This window comes from Lasioglossum baleicum, chromosome 12 (assembly GCF_051020765.1).
Source record: "Lasioglossum baleicum chromosome 12, iyLasBale1, whole genome shotgun sequence".
NCBI classification, from domain to species: domain Eukaryota; kingdom Metazoa; phylum Arthropoda; class Insecta; order Hymenoptera; family Halictidae; genus Lasioglossum; species Lasioglossum baleicum.
The window spans coordinates 11,402,065-11,424,753 of NC_134940.1; the positions used below are offsets into that span (position 1 = coordinate 11,402,065).

A 22,689-nucleotide genomic window follows, 5' to 3' on the forward strand; every position below is an offset into this window, starting at 1 on the left:
GCGAATACTCGCGATTGGCCCGCCCTGTGGAGCTTATTTTCGGACGAGCAGATTCCGTGCCAATCCGTAATTAATTACGAAACAATCGTGCGCGAACGCGCGACACTATTTAAAGATTATAATAACGGGATTACTGGACTTCGGGACTTGGAAGGCTACCACGGGGTAGTTTTATTATTCTCTCTTTGTCACACTCTCTCTTTCTCTCTCTCTCTGTGTGTGTGACCTTTATCTCCGTCTCCCTTTCTCTCTTTCGCGCTCTCTCTTTTCGTGGTCTCGACACAGCTTACGTAAACGACCGAAACGCGGGCTCGCCTATTCGCGAATGCGATTTATTATCGCACGCGTTGCACCTGTTGTTCGCGCTGGAGACGCGACGAATGTGTCTGTCATTCCGTGGACGCGGTTATATATCGGCCAATAAATTTATTTGTTTATTAATACGCCGCGTGACACGCGCGCGCCGCGATAACGCGTTTAAGCAAGCCGGAACGATCGCGACGACGCCGTAGGCGCTAGATTGGCCTACAAATTGTTGGACTGACACTTCATTGTGGCTGAAAACTTTGCTCGACGGAGTTCTCATTGCTACGGACGCTTATGAGAATACAGATTTTCTTACAGGAATCGAGATAATCACGACACGTAATAATAGTCGAAGATTTTACGAATATTTCTATGTTATATCTTATATACAGTAAATCCTCTATAAATGCAAAAGCCTCGGGGGGTTTCGTTTGCATTTATCGTAGACGGGACACTATTTTTTTGAGCGTCAAAGGCCGCTGTCCTCCCTTGCGCTCGAAACATTCATCGCCGATTAAACCGCTAAATATAGTTGAAATTATATCGTGTTTGGTCTTATTTTAATAAAAAAAAATTCCACAAATATATTGGTGAAAGTCTCATAAAACAATAAGTAATAATATAAAAGATTTTGTATTGGTGTTACATTGTGAGGACGCACGTGCCTTTAAACTGTGCTGACGACTGCAACTCTCCGCGTCGCATTAGCAGTGGTTCACACCGATATACCCGAGCCGAGATCAGATTACTACAGTGGAGGGGATATGTTTGTTGCGTTTATCGTGTACATCCTTTTTGCGTTTATAGAGGATTTACTGTGTATTTCAATAAATTTTTCATTTATCTCGGTTCGGACCTCAACTACACTCATACTGATTAATAAACCACTTCGGATCATATTTTTCGAAAGATATACTACGAAAAAATCATACGTGTACTTCAGATACCGACAAATATGGATAAAAAACCTCGATGCGAAAGTTTTAATATTCTTTCCAGAAAAATTCCTAAAGATTCGTGCAAAATCAGAATACCCCCTCCCTTCTATAACAATATAGTAGACAAATTCTGCGCGCATCTAATTTGTTGGTTGCAATCGATACCGGATGGGATACGAAACAAGACGAACACGGGGGAGAAAAATAGACGAGAATATCGACATTGGACTCCTCCGGAGGGTTGTCGAAAGGGGGGCTACGAGAGATCTGGCACAGAGAGAAAGAGGGAGAGAGAAAAATCGAAGGGAAAGAAGCCTGGAGATTCCTCGGCATTCCGGGGCAATCGTCCACGGAATTGCAGCGATCTGTGCAACCAGGAATTACTCGCGGAAACCAATCGGGTCCTTTTAGCCGGCCGTACGATCGGCCGGGTCGGGGATTCTTGCCGAATTAAAGGGAAATCCTAACTGCGAATTTGGACGGGCGTGGAGAGGATCCGGCGAAACGTGAAAAGCTTCATCGAGCACCGTGAAAGCTGCAACAGGAGGAATCGGGCCAAAAACGGGCCGATCATCCGCCGAATCATCCCCCGCTTTCCTCGCTCTTGTCTGACCATTCCACGAATTATTACAACAGTTTGAACAAAAGAATACCTCAAACGTATATTTATCGACTTGAGTTTCTTCTTCAGCTAATTTTTTTGATAAGTACTTCTTAATTTTTAGCATTTTGTTTGTAATTCTGACCAATTGCAATTTTCTCAAACTTCATTTTCACGTTACATAGTAAACTAATTATTCTAAAAAATATCCAAAGCGTACGGTTCGATATTAATAAAGTTATCCAACTATTGAAAGTGGTCGAATATCGTTCACAGTATACACCGTTCAAACATTCATCATTAAACACAATACATGGTCTAAAAAATGAATAAATTAACACGGTCGGCTAACAATCGCCAAGCTAGGCGCTTCAACACCACAAACAATCCGTTCGCAAAAATATGCATTTTCCCAACTCTTACACAACGCCACTGAATATTAATTCCGATCAAAAATTCGCCGTCATTTCGGACACCATTATCCCAGAAATAAATAAATTAATGTAGACCGGCTTACAAGCGTGGAATCCGTGTGCAGTTTTAACGGGGGCAAACATTAGCGCAACAAATATTAATTAACGGAACACTGGGATGTTAATATTTCAATGTGTTCCCCACTGAATGTAATTTTCCATTACGGTATCGGGTGGGGGATGACAGGCTGTTTTTCAATTAATCGTCGATATCAAGTGGCGAACAGAGCCGAAATACCGGGAACCAACCGGAGCATCGGAGGAAATCATCGGCGATGAGATTCGTCGTCGCGTTTCAATTAATTAGAGCGTCGATCAAGAGTCTCTCCGCTGGCGAAGAAAAATCCCGTCCTCCCGCACCACCGCAGGTCCTCTTCACGCTTTAAAGATCACGTGGACGCTCTCGATTCGATGACACACCCTCTCGAACCTCGCTCCATAAATTGCAGGGTAATCTTTTTCTTCGATGAAAAGGAGAAAGCCTCCACCCTTTACCTCCGCATGCCCCTTGTCCCCACCCCCGCTGTCACCTTTTATCGGCGGTCTTTTCGAGCGCTTCCGGCTCGCCGAGTCGATCGAACCTATCCAGATGTTTAATTAAAATGATTTTAATTGCGAGAATGGAGTCGGCCGATTCCTCGGCCTCCGATCCAACCCCTTTGTAACTTCATTCGCCACTGGGCTCGCGATAAAAGCGTTCCGATTCCATCCGTGATCCTGTTTCAGGACATTCTTTCCGCTCACGAGGCTCTCCGATTGGAGAGATTGTTCGTAACTTTGCAACTGGTAGATATTTTTCAGTGAAAAAGTTATGCGTTAATGTTGAAAAAATATTGGTTGAGGTTGGAACGAGGGGCACCAATTTTCAGAAAGAAATTTATCAAGATCTAAAAACCAGCTCCATTTTTCAGCTTGCTCGATGAACCCTATTGGGCAACGCCAGAGGAACCTAACTTGGCGAATGTTTCCTGTCGAATCTGCAGGAGGGATTTCTGTAGCAAAACTTTCGAGTGGAGCTGGCGTTGTGTTACGGAGATTGCCTTGGAGATTTTTAAAACTGTGCTTCTTGATTTAGAAGCACTCCTGCTTCCTTCTGAGAGCTCGGGGTGATGTACTAGATTTGATACTAGGATGTTGTACGTCTGGGATTTTGGGGGAATGAATTCTTAAAATGAATATCAGGATCTTTTTTCAGTGAATTTTTTTAGAAAGTAATCTCGATATTTATTAAAAGAATATTATTATACATATATCGATCCACTGGTCGTCATTATAACTGAGATTCTCGAGGTAAAAAAATAGCTTAGAAAATGAAGACTTAACAAATTCTACAATTTCTCTATACGGGGTGTCCCAAAATTCCTGCACCTTCCATTTCCGGGACGTGCAGGAATATTGGGACACCCTGTAGAATCGAGTAAAGATTTCGAATCGAATTAACGAGGTCGAATAAGTCGGCCGACTTAATTTTTCGAGAAGGCGCAGTAAAGTTTCACAACGAACACCGATTCTCTCTTAACCGGCAAACAATTTTTCCCGTGCACCGAAATAAATCAAACGAGCGGCAGAAGAGCGAAAGAAAAATAGCTGCAGAACGATTTCCAACCCTTTTCGCTCGGAATAACATTTTCGTCTTCGGATTTTCCATTATGAGAGTGTGCCGGGAGTTGGCTGATGGTATCAACGAACTAAAAAAAAAAAAAGAGAAAAGAAAAGCTGCTGGTGTTAGGGCTAGAAAATAGGCTAGCCGCGATAAGGGAAATTGCGAGGAGAAATATACGCGGTGTGGTTGATAAGATGAAGATTAAAGAAAAATAAACTCGGCGGGCGGGCAGGTTGCGAATAAAAATAGAGGTAGTCATAAGCGCGGAGGATACGTGCGTGATCTAATTTAAATGGGCCATCCGGTATGCATTCACCTTCAAAGATAATGCTATCCGAGCGTTATGTAAAGTTCCATTACTCGGCACTCCACCTTTTTCTAGAGCACCATTTGGCACGGAAAACGCTTGTTCGGTGTCATGCTCGCGACCATTGGCCATCTTCATCAGTACATTATTGTTTTCGTCTTCTCCTAAATCTATCTCGCTGCCTTAACTTTATGGCTTCGCCAAAACAGTCGTCCCGTTCGCTTTTGGTCTGCGTACGTGTGTGTCGCACGCATTATTATATACTATACACTAACAGGTAGCAGAAATAAATAAACAGAGCACGAGCGCGATGCAGGGACGACCCGGACACCATTATTGTTTCCTCTTCTCTTAAATCTCTCCTTCTCTCCCTCTCCCCCTCCCACTCTCTCTCTCTCTCTCTCTAGCCAGTAATATAAGCCAAACGAATTTTCTTGTTTGCTCTACGGGTACACCGTTTGCATTATAACGCGGAAGCAAGCAGTGTAAATAAATAAATACACGCACGGCAGGGCAAACCGGCGCCATTATTGTTGTCTTTGTTTTCCTGCAATATTCGAGTATGTCAGATGAATTTTCTTGTTTGCTCTCCGAACAGGCAGATGGCACAATGTTCCTTTATTGTTTTTATATGTAAATTTATTTTACACCCTATAACTTTGTCTTTCTTACCTACCTTTTATTTTCCTTCTGGTGAAAGTGCAGTAGCAGTGCATTTCGTATTGCACTAATGCAATATGCTACGGAATAAATAAATAAATAAATAACTGAACAGCCCAGTTATATGGTTTCCATCTGTTTTTCGAATTCATCTCGCTAACCTACATCCTCGCCGTAAGGATCTTTTTATTTGCTTCCGAAGTAACTGTAGTCTACATTCTAAAATGCGTAACGAATACAATAAATAAATATGCTAAATGTTGCTTCAACAACCCTGTTTTATAGTTCCTACCGTTTTTTAGTTGTATCATATCCTCCGATTCTTAAGTTTTTACCAGAACGATCATTTTACCTCTTTATCTGTATACAGCTCTTTAAAACGCGAATAACCGGCATAAATAAGAAAATAGAAACGTAAATAAATACTCAGAAAATTTACGAGGCAACTCAATTTGACTGCTATCATCGATTCTTAAATTAATTTCGCACCCCCTAGTTCAAATTTAACCCTGAAGTTTTATGAATAAATAGTGGGAATTCCAAAATAAATAAACCGCCAGGAAAGTGGCCAACAGTTCAAGGGACAGTTCCCAGTCTATTCCCAATGCACCAGGACTCAAAAAAAACCATCTAAAAATAATTTATCACCAGTAAGTAACCTTTTCCATTTTTCAGTGTGCTGTCTGTACACTGCGGCGCAAAAATGAGTTTTGTAAATAAATTGAGCGAATAAAAAAATATATGAATAGCGAGGAAAGTGGCCAATAAAGACAAGAACAGTTCCCAGTCCATCTCCAGTGCATCAGCACCCGAAAATCCCTCGGCGACCGAGCAAACAGCACCTGAGCCTCAGGGTGCGAGAACAAAGGGGGATGATCGGCGTGGAGAACGGTTCAAACAGTAGAAAGGACCGCGAAAATCGCGGCCGATTCCGGTTAAGAAGCCGCGCGCGGCTTCTCTCCGCGAAATAAAGGGGCAACCGGGGGTGGGCGGTTTGGCGAGAAGAAAGGCGGATTTCAGAGGGGGCCAGAACGCTCGAGGACCGTGGATCTGGATTACGCGGCGAGCGTGAAACGTGCCAAGAGGCGCAAAACCGACGACAGAGGTGGCGAAAGGGGATTCCGAAGGTTCTTCAGTGATCTCCCGAACCCACCCCCTTTCAACCCGGTTCGCCCACGACCCCCTGAACACGGGGGGAGAGGGGAACGGCCAGAAAGAGAGAGGGAGATCGTCGAGGAGACAATGCGTCGTCGTCCTCTGTGACGCGAGTTTAAGCCTCCTCCGGAAACTTTGTCAGTTTCCTCGATGAGGATAGGAGGCGGGGGTGTATGAGGAAACGCTTTTCGCAAAAGGAGGCCTCCGACGATTTACCTCGCGTGCTCGAGTCGCCCTGCATCCGCGAAATTCATTAGACCAAGCGCTCGGTGGAGATGCACACCTTTTCTCGTCGATCCTCAAGGGTGCGATCGACGAGATCTTATTTTTTCAGCGATGCACCCCGATGCTAGAGACCCTCTTGCTTGGGGGAAAATATTTTTCAGATTTTTTAGAATGATTTGACGAGCTGGAAAAATTATTAAATCCTCAAAGGAATCAATTTTCACGTATCTCCCTTTTCTCGTTCTCGATGCAGACGATTTCATAGTTTGCATAAAGATGCGCAGCGGGTATACGTTCGCAATTTTTTAATTCGCCTCCGAACGCTCCAGAAGATCCTGTCGAACGAATTTCATCACTCGAAACGAAACGAAACGAAAAAAAAAAACAAACAAAAATCCTGGAAAACCAGTCGAAACAAAAATCAAATTCAAAAGCATTGGATTACGAGAGGCGGCGGCGGGCCGGACAAAAAACAAGGTTACACAAAAGTTGGCGCAACCGGGCTCGCCAGCAGATTCGCGTGCAGATAGGTGCGATTAAAACCGGCCCGGACGCACGTTCGCCGATTAAATTTCCAGGCTCGTTACGAATTCAGTGGGCTCGTCGTCGAAATATGCTCGTGGAACTGCATTGTTTCGCCGGGGCTCCTGAAAACCGACCGTCTGACTGTCGCGTCGGTTATCTGCGCTCTCGCTGAATTATGCATCGGCGATTTGCGATCCTGCGGAGCCTCGCAAAAGCGATCTGCAACAGGCCGTCGCGGAATTTCGCGGAGGAATTTTCCCGAGAAAGTTTCCGCTCCTGTTATCGAGAAACTGTTTCGCGGGGGTTGCAGAAGGTTCGAGAGGGTCGCAGGCAAGAGAGACCGTAGAGGAGGACAATTACCGAGACAGTAATCGATGGATGCTCGGCAATTACTGTTTGCGCCGATGTTTTGAGCCCCGGTGAATTTTCATTCGCGTTCGTTACGAAACCGACCAAGTTGTCGCTCGCAACGACTGCATCCCCTTGCATTCGCTTGCATCGCGTGTACACTGTCTTGCTGAGCCGACTACCGTGGGCGTCGGGGGCTGATGATGGATCGGGGAGATGCATGAATTCGCTCCGGTTAGGTTTCGTTCGACGAATCAGGCCGAATAAACGCTGACTGCGGACTTCACGCGCGTTTACGGCAGCCTCGGCGAAAATCTCTGGGTTGCCAAGCGTTTGAGCATGTTTCACGCCATTTTTGGATTCTGGGAACTTTAACGAAACCTTTGATGGGAAACACAACATTTTTTCTGCCCCCAATTTCTGTAAATTGAACTGTCAGAGACGAAAATCATTTATGAGCAGACGGATTTTTATCCAAAATAAACATTATATTGACTGCAAAACTTGGGAGCTACACATTTATTTCTTTTTTCAATAAAAACATTGAAGGTAAAACATTTCAATAGTGAAGGCAGCCAGCGAAATAAATATTGCTGCCAGCGGCAAAAGCTTCAAGATTTTATAATGGATCGCGTTTGATAAGAAAAGGAAAGTTTCCGAAGGGTGTCGCGAAGTTGTGATTAAAGGGTTTTTAACAATTTCTTTCTGACGTGAACGTTGTCGGAACGGATCCGAGAATTTCGCAAGGAGGATCCGCGGACAAATTGAAATAGTTTAGCGTCCGTCGGCTTAGACACCCGGCCATTTATCACGGTGAAACACACGGTTTAGATGGGCGTGTTAACAATGTCTCGCTGGAAGGGTGTTAATTGCATACCCGGTAACGGGTGCAGTGCATTCCAGTATATCCGAGATACCCGCAGTCTTTGTCGTCCCTTATGGCGTGCGACAACATTATCGGCCAATAATTTCACCGTCCGGCCACGGCCACCATGAATTTTCTATTGTGACCGGGAAAATTCGCACGAGACACCATCGATTTCCTGTCGGATTCCCGGCTCGACCATCTATACGTGTTTATTATCCTGCGCAATTTTTCTCTGATACGCCCGGGCATTTTATCAGGTTGTTTGAGAATTTTGTTGGCCCTGTCTGCAACGTTCAGCTTGCTAGAAAATTCGCTGCGGAATTAACACACGTACCAGCATTTGTTTCGTAGCTTTCATCGATGAAATGTTTTATGAAACACAACTTCTTTGCGAAATATTATTACAAACATATGGTCGCTTAAAAATGTTGAAACATTCCCGATTTTCCTCAGTTTTTGAGAAATTTAATTTTTTGCAACTCTTGCACAACGATTCTATACACTATCCTGAAGGCAGCGGTAATTGTTTTTACGATAGGGTCGCTTAAAATTTTAACCGCACCGATTTTGTCGATTATTACCACGAGTATTAGCTTGCCGAGTTATCGTTGTTGTAGTATGCGTAAAATCTTGTAATCGAATTTTAAACCACTTCCCGATGAGCTAGAGACTTGAAACTTTAAACATAGCTCAGAACTGGATAATGCAATATTAAAAATTTTTTAATATTAACCGTCACACCTTGTCGTGCGATGCTAGGTAGTACGTCATTGCGTTCAGCGATCCCCACTCCGCGCGCTAACGCTCCCTACTCCACTACACGTTTCCACTCCGACTCATCCTCACTCCACTGGCCCACTTCGCACCGACGGAGCTCAGTGTGGTTGTGGTGTTCCGTCCATGAGACGTCGTCTCTCGGAGTCATCCCTTCATTCTATCTCTAGTATTTCTATGTATATCTTGCGTTTTTATATCTTACTATTTCATACCAGTATTACTATATCTTGCGTCCCATTGAAAAAAGACTAAAAAGTAGAAAATGAAAAAATGTATAAAAAAAGACTTTCTAAAAACCACGCTCATATTAAAATGCACTAAAAAGGAGAAAATAATTTTTTTAGGCATTAGTGACTATAAATAGAAGCGTGGAGCGCCCACGAAGATTAAATCAATATAGTTTAGCGCTCCACGCTTTTATTTATAGTCACTAATGTCTAAAAAAATTATTTTCTCCTTTTTAGTGCATTTTAATATAAGCATGGTTTTTAAAAAGTTTCTTTTATGTATCTTTTTTTGCATATAATGTAAATGAAACAGGCTGTAATGTTTTACACGAGACAGTGAATTTGAAGAACTGGTAAACACGTCGGTAAACATTCAGTTAATTGCTCGTTAATTTTTATCTCGGACCTTCTCGCGCCGATGACGCGGCTTTTCTTGTGTTGAGAAACGCTCAATAAAAAGGTGGATGTTTTGCATGAACATCCGAGGTCTGTTGTCGCTGATAATCCACCTTGAGTGACTTTTTCCGAAGAGAAAACAGAGCTGATACATGCGGTTACAAAGCAAAACGTGACGACTGACCCAATTAACTCGAGTTTAGCGCGATTGTAATGTTTCTCCGTGTTCGGTACCAATCGATGGCGAACAACGCACTTTTCTCTTATAAATACGGGGCATCTGGAGTGATGGCATAGTTGCAACAAATGCAAAATAGTTTTCTCAAGCAGAATTCGCGATAAGGAAAATTAAAAAGATTGTACTGCGAAAATTTGATGGACTTATACAAAAATGGGAACAATTTGATATAGTAATAAAATTAACATTATCTGGAAACATTAATGTATTACTATCACATTGCCAAAATTATTAAGAAAAGAATTTTTAATTGCTTACAATTAGCACACGGTTTTATGTTGCAAAAAAATCTGCAATCTAATCATGATTTTTAGGGCTGGGAATTTATTTATTTCCTGCTTCTCTCTCCCGATAGCTGCAGACAATTTTTATTTTGCACGAAGGTCCGCAGTCGAGAGAGCCAAGTGAGAACGAAGCAGCTATCAGAACAATTTCGATACTCGATAAACCGTCCCGAAGGATTAAAAATGGAAAAGGGGCTCCGGGGGATTATTAAAAATTCCGAGGGAAAGGCTTGGTTTCGCTCTCGCAGGATTAAAGCCGGCGTCTCCGCGAAATATTCGCAGGATAAATCCCGCGGCTTCTTTTGCCTTTACCAGCAGCGGCGACACCGGGGGGCCATACACACGCGATAAAAATGAATTTTTCAAGGGGTGGATGGACTTGCCGGCACCATCCCTCGTCGATGGATAGGGAAAGTCGGGCAATTTTTTTCCGCGGCGAGCGCGATATTTTTCCTCTTTATGGGACAGCGGGGGTGTGTATAGGGGATCGATAGGAAATAAAATTCAAAGCAGCCGGTCGGCTCGACCAATGAGGTTCGTTACCGGTCGTAAAGCATGTCTGGGTTAGAAAGCCCCGTGGCAAGGAATCGCGCGTCGATCTCACGCACCCCATTCGCCCCATTCGATCCGACTGCTAGCCCGAATAGATCGTTGATAACCGGTACCTGGAACACTGGCTCTATACCTAATTGATACGCGGAAAGGCTGACTGCCTTTCGGGAACGTTCACTCGACCTGGAACCTGTCGCTCGGTTTTCCTCGCAGTTTTAGAGGTCACGAATTCATTTTGTTAAAAGAAGATAATTGGAGGTGAAATTGGGGGAAAGAATTAGCTGGACGGATCGAGAAGAGACTGTGCTGAACACATCATGGTTCGATAAAAATAGCAAGAACTACTTCTGGAGCTCTTAACAAAAATTATAATTTCAAGGGTTGAAGGTAGAAGCACTGATTCAGTCATTTTAGTCGTTCTATTAAAAGTTTCGCAAAACACAGAAAATTACGGGTGAAGTTGGGGGAAAATTAAGCTGGACCGATCAAGGAGATTGCGTCCAACATCATTGTCCGCTGGAAGTAGCAAGAATTAATTGTTCCCGAGTCTCTTAGTCAAACTATACTTGCAGGGGTTGAAGATAGAAACACGGATCCGGTCAATGTAGTTCTTCTGTTAGAAGTTTCGTAAATCATAGACAATAGGGGATGAAGTTCGCTGGGTACGCGGAGAAGACTGTTTGGTACTACTGATAAAAATTTTCATCCGTTAATACTGACAGAGTTTCTCTTGGGTACGATCATAGAAAAAATGTTCTGTGTAATTTTTACCCCATTAACTACACTATCGACGTCAAAGAAAGCATACGCAACATTTCTTCCTCATTAGCTTGAAACAATAAAATCAATGAATACCCCAGTTCAATCGGGATTGTCGGCTGCAGTTCATAAAAAAATATTGGAACGATCAGACATGCCTATAAAAATACCGATGTACTATGCGGGCTGCATTAAGATCATTTTAACGAGGAAAACAATACTCGAGCGCACGTTCCCTCGCAGCGTATCATTAGAGTCTAAATCGCTCGGGGTCTATCTGGCTGGCGGCTTCTTGCACGCCCTCCCGCCGACCCTAATCTTATCTGACCGTGAATTATAACGCGGCAGACAGAAGCCACGAATTTACCGACGCTTACGCCCAGGCCACGTCGAGATTATGCGAGACTCGCGTGAGCCGACGAGCCGCGTGACACTGTCCTCTCGCTGTCAAGAACCGCTGTCGCGGCGAACACTTTGACTGTCAGGACGTGGCGCTCGTAAAATTTTCAGAAACCCTCGGCAACCCCTTCGCGCCATTATGTCGAGCCAGATTAGGAGATTCCGCCTCTTGTTCGTTGTTTTGGACGAATTCAACAAATAATTCAACCGTGATTCTTAACCTAAAAAGCTGATCCTGAAACGTACCTCGGGAACGTAACACAATAATGCTGGCGGCCAATTTAACCATGCTATGTTCAACTGAAAAATGTAAGATTAGAACGTTACTGAAAAATTCAACCTTAAAACGTAACCCTAAAAAGAAACCTTCGAACGTTACTGAAAAATTTAACCTTAAAACGTAACCCTAAAAAGCAACCTTCGAATGTTACTGAAGAATTCAACCCTGAAACATAACCCCAAAACGTAATCCAAAAACACAACCCTAAAAAGCAACCTTCAAATGTTATTGAAAAATTCAACCCTAAAACGTAACTCAAAAACGCAACCCAAAAACCCAACCCTAAAAAGCAACCTTCAAATGTTACTGAAAAATTCAACCGCAAAACGTAATTCTAAAACGCAACCTTCGAAAAAATTTTAGTCCTAAATCGTAACCCCAAAACGTAACCCAAAAACGCAACCCTAAAAAGCAACATTCAAATGTTACTGAAAAATTCAACTCTAAAACATAATCCCAAAACGTAACCCTCAAACGCACAACCCTTCGAATGTTATTAAAAAATTCAACCCTAAAACGTAATCCCAAAATGCAACCTGAAAATACAGCCCTGAAGCACAATCCTAGAGCGTAATCCTAAAATATTATTAAAAAATGTAACCAAAATATGCAGCTGGAAAATTTAATCAAGCAATGTAACAAAAACAAGAATCATTTTGTTCAATCGTCCTCCGCAGAGGAAATAGTGATTATTATAAAAAGCCTGTGAATGATGCGTGTTATTGACGCATTTCGGGGAGGAAATAAGAAGAAGACCACTTGAATTAAGTGCACAAGGACACGGCGAAAAGGGGGTTGCGATCGAAGTGGTCGCGTGTTGAGCTCTCTTCGAGATCGCGACCCCTCGGCTCGACATCCCGCCGAACGAGAATAATCGTCTGCGTCTGCGAAATTCATGAACAGCCGCGAGATATCGTTAAATATTTGTGCCGGGTGTTATCGAGATGCCCGTGAACGCGCCGGCACTTTCTCCGGCCCCGGGAATTTCGTATATCTCATTTCCCCCAACCCCTTTCGCGAGATACACTCTCTCTCTCCCTCTTCTGAGGGCGAGATAAAAAGCCCCCAGGCAATTTACATTTTCGCGGTTTTTACGCCAATTTTTTCCGTACTCGTGCCATCCCTGATATAAGGGATACTGCTGGTATGTATGGTAATTGGAAATTAACATTTATTAATAGGAACGGCTTACCCTGATGTCCCAAATACCCGAAGTATTTTCCAAAAAATTAATGAAATATTGAAAATGTAAAACCTCGAATAGCTTCAATATTTTTTAACCCTGCGGAATTTTTTAACGAAATAAAAATTTTGTGTAAACTCGAATGTTTGAGAATTTAAGGGTTGCCAAGAGGATTTATTTAATACTAGGTGGAGGTCCTCGCCGATGATACAAAATTGCCTACCAAAGTTTAACACAAAATTTGTACCACTTACATCCTCCAATAATTATAATTGAATCACATCTGAATCATTCACGAAATCGATCTTCCACCCCACTGCAGAGCTCAAACGACAAAACGCTTCAGAAAGTTGTGCTTGCCGTGTTTACAGCCAACGAGGAACAGCAAATAAAACCGGTCAGAAAATAAAGCAGCTCAGTATGAAGTCGGTCAATTATTGCAACAATTTTCCGCGAAGCCTTACCATTTCGACGAGAATTTTATTTGCCCATCGCTTACCCCGCTCCATTATTGTCCCCGGCTGCATTATTAACCCGTTACCGTCCTCCATCGACTTAATGCTGCATTTTATAATCGCGCACGGCGCCGTAAACAACCGTGTATTTGCGAGAAAGGGCTCGCCGAGTTCCAACCCTCTATCGGAACGGTTGCACCGCCTCGAAGGGGTGGTGTCTTCTAAAACAAAGTTTGGAGAACTGCTAGCACCAGCGTTGGTATCGAGCCCCGTAATAAGTTCGACCTGCCGTAAAACTTCACGACCCCCGGATGAACACGTACCCGTCTCTACGGATCCGCAGCGACTGAATTCGAGGCTGATTTTACTTTCGCATCCCTCAGAAAATCCCGTACATTTTTTACTCCCGTAAAATCGCTTTTATGCCCCGAGTTAATCGGATCGAAGCTTTTTTTTCGCGATCGTGAATCTTCAAACTGCTTCTCGGGCGACATAGTTTCACGGGCTCGGTAAACACGAATGAACCATAACTTTGATTCACGTGGGTGCGGAAAATATATGAAGGAAATATCTAGTTGCGAAGCGTCATTTATTTTAATTTTACTTTGGGCAAGTTACACAGCCGAATTTTACTCACGATTGTAGTCCGGAGTTTAAGGGACGAAACCACGCTATGAACATCTGTTTCAGTCCTTGCCGAACAGCGAAACCACTAGATCGAAATTAGAGTGAAATAAAAATTCCTGCAAGGGGAATTTTCCTCAATTAATGCAAAATTTTTCCGGCAAGAATGTGGGAAAGTTAGCTCAACTATGGAACGAAACGGGGAAAAAATTACCATCGTGGAATCTCCATTTTCATGGACTGAGAAAGTAGTGGGGAAAATGGAGAAGAGACTTGGTTTACAATCTAGTAATTTTTCGGGACCATCTGATGCATCAGCAGCCCTTAAAACCGCAATATGACAACAAAATTATTCAGTTTTTGAATACAGAAAAATTATTTTAATTTAAAGCAGTATGTATATGAAAAAGATTTAAGGACGTCACCGCATTAGTTTCAGCCGAGTAAAATAATTAAAAAGGAGAAAGAAATGTTGATTTCGCTCCTGCGACTTGAATCGAACAATATTATTGTGGAAAAATGAATTCGTTGAATCGTAAAGAACGAAATTTAATTAACTGTGTCGGACGGGGATCTTAGGGAGGTTTTTGACAAATTGAACGGACACCCGGTACAGTTGGGAACAAGCTCGTCAGTTTTTACGACGCGTGACGTCCCGTCGTCCGGTTCGCCGACTGGTTCTACTTTAATAACAAGAAATGGTCGGAAGAAAGAAAAGAGCCTTCTCTGCATCATTGTACCTCGGTTACAGAGAAAGTAATAATGCCCGGGAATCGTTCCCGGGGGCCAGATAAAAAGATACATTAACGACACGGTTTCCCCGACGAGATTAAGTGCTGGAATTAACCGGGACAGAGATAACAGACCACGAACGAGGGCAGAACAATATTAGGAAGATCGACGAGAGAGAGAGAGAGAATCTTCTCGGTCGATGGACAGCCTTCATCAAAGTCTGAAAGACACGGATAAATAAACAAAAGAAATCCTCTGACCGCCCGTCCCGTTCGATCTTCGTCATCTTCCTGGCAGAATTTTAATTATTCCCCGACGGAAACGGAGACGTACAGCGATGATTGAAAATATAGTTCCTCGTATATTTCTTGTTAATGACTTAAGCATATTAAAATGTATTTTTTCAGCCGCTATAAGATGGTATAAAAAAGGATAAGTTTTCCCGTTAAAAAAATTACGATGACCTTGAAAAAAAAACTATGAAAAAATAACCGGACAAAAGAAATTGTTCTTCTATGATATTCCACCTTCGATACCATTTAAATTATGCCATAAATATTTTTTGTGCCATTAAAAGTAAAGGAGACATTTCGGTGGCCTCCTTCAGCTGAGACACCTCTGTACAGTGTAAAAAGCTTTATCGAGAAAAACGAATAGTGACTTTCGAAAGTAGAAGGTTCAAGCTGTAAAATGAGACCAAAACAAATATTCTACGGCATTGCTCCACGAAGTTACAACAACAATAAAAAAAAACTTAATTGTGCTTAAATTTTGCAGGCTGGTGTAAATCACAAAAAAATGAATTTGTAGCAGCATCGAGATCAAGGCGATAAATTATTATCGTAATAATTTCTGTAGTGTTTTGTTCGAGCACTATAGAAGCCGGTTTAAAAGTGGAGCCAAGAATAGGGGCTGCAGAGAGGGGTAGGCCGATGAAGAGGAAGAGGAAGAGGAAGAGGAGAAGAGCAAGAGGGAGAAGGAGGGTCGAAGTATCGTGAGCCAAGGATACCTCCGGCCAATAGCATACTCTTGAGCTCCTAAGGACGAGATAGGATCGGATCTAGATTTGAATCACGTACAAGTTCCACCCACACCGTCCCGTCCCCGTTGTATACACGTGTATCAGCAATGTCGGGCTGATCGGTACCCGGTATGAAGCCTCCGACGTGGCTCAGATAACGGGCCGGTTCAATGCGACCGGTTCCAGGTCTCAGGTTCCAAGTTCCAGCAACCGATCCGGCGGACGATCGATCGAATTGTACCGTAGATCCCGCGCGATCCAATCACGCGTGCCATCTTTAACGCTCCGGAATCGATCTCGCGCAGTGTTTCGCAAACGGGAAATAATAATCGCGCATCCGGAGGATTTTTACAAGTGTCCCGGAAGCGCTGGGTCGCCCCTGACCCGTTACCGCAAATTAAATTTTTCTTTGAGCTCGTACATGATTTCTTTTCGAACTTGACATATAAAATTGAAGGTCCTTTACAAATATGTTTATAACTTTTGAGAAAAATGTTTATTGACATTGGAACTTGGTATGCAGGAGCTCTAAACACAATCATATTAACGTGTGTAAAAAGTAAAAATTATCTCTGTGAAAACTCGAGAGACCATTCAATCCCATTTTTGAGGGTTGGATCGACTGTCCACCATGAATAAATTAATTATCGATGAGCAGAGGACAGTATTACGTCCGGATAGAGTGCCACAGATTTCCAGAAAGTTGATCGAGAGGGCCACTAATTTTTACGAATAATTATCGAGAAGCAAAATGGAAGCAATCGATTGGAATGTCGATAAAGCTAGCGACGACGACCGGCTCTCGAAAAACGCAGAGCCGCGAGGTTGTACTTTAATTACAGGACGTAGTATTGACACTCGATAAATCGACTCGGAACGGGCCGTCTCCATCGGGTTATTAATTTAAGCCGGCTGGATTTCTGTAATATCCACCAGCCGCCGCCGTTCTGCGTTTCCATCCCCGTGAGCGTGGCCGCGTTTGCTTAAACAACCAGATCGATCCGACGCGACGCCATCGCGAACAACCCTGCGATACTGTTGGCTTTTAACCCTTTCGACCCTTCCAGGATGTACAGGGTGTCCTTCCACTAACCGCCGCTCTCGCAACAATCATTATTCCGCTAAACTGCAAAGCAAACTGCTCGGGAAACGTATTAAGTCGTCCCGGGAGCTTGCTCGTTTTCGATTAATGCACACGACGCGAATTCAACCTACATTTTTATGGATGCTAATCACCAAGAATTCACAACCTAAGACATTTCTTTCTATTCGTTTCGATAAATTAGAATGCGGATTTTATGCATTATTAACAAAAATGGGAAAGAGAAATTTGAAAGCCTAGTCAGATTAGAAGAAGCAATTCTTATTTAATTATAATATCGTAGGACCTCGATTAACCGGCTTAATCGGGAGACAAACAGACCGGATAAATTAAGTCCCGATGGATAATCGAGACACGAGGAAATACTTAAAATGTACATTATATTCCAAAATAAACTTCTTATTTTTGAAAATTTATTTCCCTTTATAATATAATCATATTTAAACGCACATTTGTTTATAATCGAGGTCCTACTGTAATTACAAAATTATTTAAAACAGAAACAAATTTCTACTTAATTAAATATAGAAATTAGCACTACGTAAATTAAACAGCAATTTGCGAGTACTAATTTCAACAGTAGCTTGCGTTTTCATTCACGTTACTTCTTTTATGAACAAAAGCTATCTAGAAAACGGCACCGAATTTATTTGCACACCTATTAATTGGAGTACCAATAAACAATTAGCCAGCACAAGAGCGATAAACGCGGAAGGAGATTGATGTCCAAGGGATTCTACGGGTCTCGCGCACTTGAAGCAAGTTTCGCGAGAGGTTCGATATAGTATCGATCGTTCGGAAGTTCATTATAGCGAGTTGGAGTCGCGTTCGGCGATAACAGGGACCGGTTCGCGGAGAGTCAAAAGGAAAAGCGGTTTGCCGTGCGCGTTTGCTCTTGGGAGCACGTAAGTAAGGACCGGAGCGAGTCTCCGAAGAGAACACGCTTTCGATGCCGAAGAACGGGGTGCCTGGGGTTGTTAGGGGGGTGGCACCACGGGAAAGGGGAAGAAATCGATCGAATATTTAGACCCCCGGTCGTCCTATCGACAACCGATATCTGCTCCACATTCGAATAATAGACTCGCACGGCCGCGCGACGTGATGCCGGGCCATCCTCTCCTCCGGCGAAACAAAGACCTATTAATGCCACTCGAAAGACACACGCCCCCGCTGGCTCCTTCTTCGTGAACACATTCCATTAAACAGGCCCCCATCGAGAGGCTCAGGTGAGAACTGACCCTGAGGTCCCGAGATTCCCAGGATCTTTTCAAATATTTAAAAACAGGGTAAAGAATTGTTGAAATCTTAAATAGTAGGATCACAAAGAAAAATTTTTGCATTGATTTCAGCATACAGGAATCAAATTCTCAAATTTATTTAAACTTTCTACTGTTACCAATGACACCCGTTTTTGTTAAATTGTTTGTTTGCTGCTGTACAGGATACGTGTATGATTCTCTAATAGAACTAAACACCACTAAAGTGACATTCGTCATCAAAGGATTCGTATTCGTGAAGTCGATTGTTGTACTCCGTACTACATAGTTTGTACGTTTTCTGGCTTTTCTGTTTTAAATTGCCATAGGATTTAATACGCGAACTCGCTAGACTGCGAGTGTAATGCATTCAATTACCGGACTGTGGATTTAATGCATCAAATTGCTAGACTTCGGATTTAATGCATAAAATTGCTAGACTGCGGATTTAATGCTTTAAATTGCTGGAGTGCGGATTTAATGCATTTATTTTAGATGTATTTTTAATCTGCCGAGGGACGTAAAATGTGTATATTAATTGATAGTGTTTAAACACAGTCCACCGACATTATTATCTTCCATAGAAAGCCGTAGTTGGGAACACGGAGACAATTGTAGGTATCTAAAATACGACACTGCCAACGTATTCGAAAAATTAGACAACGTGTACGATTGACTGGCAAAATTGAAGTGGTAGAGAGGAAGACATAGAGAAGATGACAATTTGACATAATCGAACGAAAGCGAGAGGATCGCGAGAAATTCGACGAGCTTTTTACCGAGGCCTTGGTCTTCCCCGGTTCGATCCCGTCAGCACGCGCGTTAACTACGCCGACAAGCCCGCCGGAGGGGGCGAGAATCCTCGTCGGATTACCGCTCGGATCGCGCCCATTCACGGGATTATCCGCGATTACCTGGGAACAGTGCCGGCAAACCTGCAGTTACCGGTGTAAGGTTGACGGGAACGGGGATGAAGCGATCAATGGTGTCGCTCGTCATCCCCTCCCCCCACTCCGTTACTGTTGCTAAACACTTTCCAGCTCGGTGGAAGTCGAGACACCGAACCGCGGTGATTTCGTTGCCAATCCTGTTTCCCTGCTTTAAAACCGGCCTGGCCAACCGTTTCTCCCCTTGTATTTAGCGGAAATGGGCGGTGCTTCGCGCTTGTGGGCGGGGCTTGCGAATGGGCGTACGTTAATCGGGTCAATGACTATCAGCATTAAATTTTAAACATTTAGGACTTTAAAAATGTGTGAAGAAAAGATCGTACTTATGGTTCTCTGAAGGACTGGGGCGGGGAGAGCGTAGAGCAACAGGCTGATTGACCGGAGTCCGAACAGAAGTCGATTCGCGAATGATTACGTCGAGTTTGAATATCGAATACTGTGGGCGAAAGAAATTTCTAAGTGTTTCATCAAAGTCTCTAATTATAGGAGGACGTGCAAAGGGCCAAGGGGTGGGGCAAAGGGCTGCCCAATGATAAGAGGCGTGGTCTCCAAGCCCCGAAGAAGATCGAGGAACAGTGAATCCATACAAAGAATGCCAAGTGAAGCAAGGAAAGCAACAGGAAAATCCTCGTGAACGTTCCTACGTGTAAATTGGTGGTTGCATAACACGTGCGAGCGCTCGAATGTGTTTAACAGCGAATTAGGTAACAGTCCCGGGCACTCAGGGGCAGATTTCTCAATTCCCCGGCCGAAAACAGGCTAATTGGCCGCGAATGAAGCCTGCCCTGCCGGGCCGATGATCGATCAACGATCATAAATCCGGCCGTTAACCGTTAATTGCGCGTGCACGTCAAAACGCAAAGGGGGCGGGGCGTGAGGGGAAACATAGGTCTCACCGGAACGGCTCTCGGAGGGGCCAGCGCACGCTGACATTTACCGCGAGACAATTTATCGGATAATATCGAGTGTCCCCCCTCCCCTCCCGGTGCCTCCCGGATTAAACATAAAACGATCTGCCCCGCGTAGGTGTGCGGCGACCGTTTTCACGAAGCCGGAGGACGGGTCAAGAGGGGCGGAGTCTGTACTCACCGTTCTCCACGTAATAGCTGGTCTCGTTGTACCGCTCGTCCGTGAATCCTGGCCTTTTCGCTTTCAGGGCTTTCGTTTCCAATTTCGCCTGGAACAAAGAGCGCAATAGATAAGTGAACCGTATAGTCTGCCCGGCTGACTGGGTAGTTGGCGGCTCCGCTGACACGTAGACGAGGAACCAGTGGATACTAGTTGTTGCCACTCAAACAATGTTCTTTCATTTTTTTCGTGGTTTCCAAAGGTCCCGTAAAGATTACAGACTGTCTACAGTAGAGTTAGATCCATTACTAGCGAGACTCTAAGAGGTTTCATCGTGTATCAGTGAATAAGACAGAGTTTAAGTCGATAATTTATACTATTAAGTGTCTGGATCTTTTGGGGGCGGGGCTAAAATGAAAGGGGCGGAGTAAAGGCAAAGAGGGCGGAGTCTTGGGCGGAGCAGAGAAAAAAACGAAATAATTCTGACATTTTAAACAACTTTTCAGAGTATTCAAAAGGGGGGCCATTTTTAATATCGGTAGACAAATCCAATGGACTTTTATGCAAAAACTGTTGAAGAGCGAACTGAGCGAAGAGAATGAGGCTTCGGTTGAAAAAGAATGACCGCAGACACGGAACGGAACGCAATAAAACTACGGGGAACGGGCTGGCGATAAGGCGACGTTATAATTTGGAACGGCATTTATCATCCACGGTTGCTCATCCAGTAGATAGTGACCGATGTGGTCAGCCACGGTCTCAGTGTTCGATTGCGGCGCCGCGTCGGTGTGTGGTCGATATCGCAAGAAAAAACAACTATCGGTATCGAGAGGCGAGTCTCGCGATAAAGGGAAAAGTTTCCGCGAACTACGCGGAGCCAAGTTTCCCTTTTTGCGAGCCCCTGCCAGGTGACAACTTCGATTGCTTTCGTTGAAAAAACAAGAGGAGTTTCTTTCGAACCGAACCAACGGAGTAAGTTCTCTCTCACTCTCGCTCTTCTGTCTCGACGGGAACGACGACAACTGTTTTAATTTGCATGCTGTTAGCGCGAGGAGACACTGGCTGTTTGTGAGATTAGGAAAATGGACCCGACGCGAATTTATTGCTGTTCCGGGAAAACCGGCGCGACAATGCTGTGACTTACACGGTAATATTTTTTCGTGGTAATGCGATTTTTATTGGATTACGTTCCGCTGAACGAGCCGACTGATTGCGACTAGAGAGCGGATTCTCGTTGAAATAAACATTGCATTAATTTCATTATCGAGTTCAAAACAATACAATCACATTTAAAAATTTTTTTAATGCTTTCACTCATTTTTTTATAAATGCATGAAGACAGCCTCTTTATACAATATACAATTTTTTTACTTGAACTGTAACGAACTGGAACGAAATGAAAATTTATTTCAAAATAAACAAATTTCTTAATTTTCCTAATGTATTGTCTGTTTTAAATTGCACCTACCCACTTTTGTCACAAATGCATATCTACCAGCAATCTTCGGTGATTAGACGTGCCACCGTTTTGAATGTACATAATAAAAATTGCAATTAAATCGAAGATCGTATTGGACTGTAATGATTGGTAGAAATTTGGGACAAAAAGAGAGAATCGCGGAAAAGTGAAGTTCCGAAGAGCGGGGAAAAGTCGTTGTAAAGGCAGCGGATGGATGGCGACGCGCCGGTGCCATTTCCGGTCCGAAGGAACACAAATCCTCGCTGTGAACGGGACACAAGCTTCCCTTTGTTTTCCGTGAACCAAGCGAAAGCATCGTTGTTCCAGCGATCCGCGCCCGGCCAGCCTTCAATTATAGCAGCTGCTGCGTCGCTCTGCAGGCCGAAATAAATTTACCCACGGCTCTGACACTAATTCTCTCTCTTCGATCCCGTGCCAATAATTCTTTCATTGTTGCGAGCGACGCGATAGGTGACTTTCCCCCTTCGAACGCGGGAAATCGCCGAGCCAGCTCAACCTGCGATCCACTAAACTACAATTTGCCGAATAGATTCCGACTTTGAACGTTATTGGCTGGTTTTCGACATGAAACACCCCGCCGCTTTTTGCTCGGGCGCTTAGGCGCGCGCGGTCGGGTGAAATTGCGTCGCCAACCAGATTTATTTGTGCAGATTTATCCAAGTATTCTGACTTCAATAGTATTGGCCCTTTCAGAGTTTGAAATATGAAGTCACTTTTATTGCAATGCTGCAACACGTGGAAATAAAATGGTACCATTTATTTCTCCTGAATTATTTGTCCAGATTTATAAATAAATTTGAACGTTATTTCATCTATATTTTATAGAATATTTTACGCTCCTGATCTAACACTCGAAGTGTCCTCGAATATTATTGGCTAATTTGGGCCTCAAAATATGTG

General features: G+C 43.5%; 1 protein-coding gene and 1 long non-coding RNA gene across 5 annotated transcripts in view; both read right to left on the minus strand.

The window, feature by feature from the left end:
* The window catches only part of LOC143214179 (pseudouridylate synthase RPUSD2), a 209,194-nt gene that overhangs the window by 43,584 nt on the left and 142,921 nt on the right, over positions 1-22,689 (minus strand). For all 4 annotated transcript variants that reach the window (XM_076434904.1, XM_076434903.1, XM_076434906.1 and 1 more), the window contains one exon: positions 20,331-20,418. In XM_076434904.1, coding sequence (XP_076291019.1) covers positions 20,331-20,418 — 88 coding nt within the window. The remainder of the gene's footprint in view (positions 1-20,330; positions 20,419-22,689) is intronic.
* Positions 649-20,324, minus strand: LOC143214193 (uncharacterized). Its single transcript, XR_013010106.1, has 2 exons — positions 12,034-20,324; positions 649-11,981 (listed from the first exon to the last, which is right to left on the minus strand). It is a non-coding gene; the product is annotated as an uncharacterized LOC143214193 (long non-coding RNA).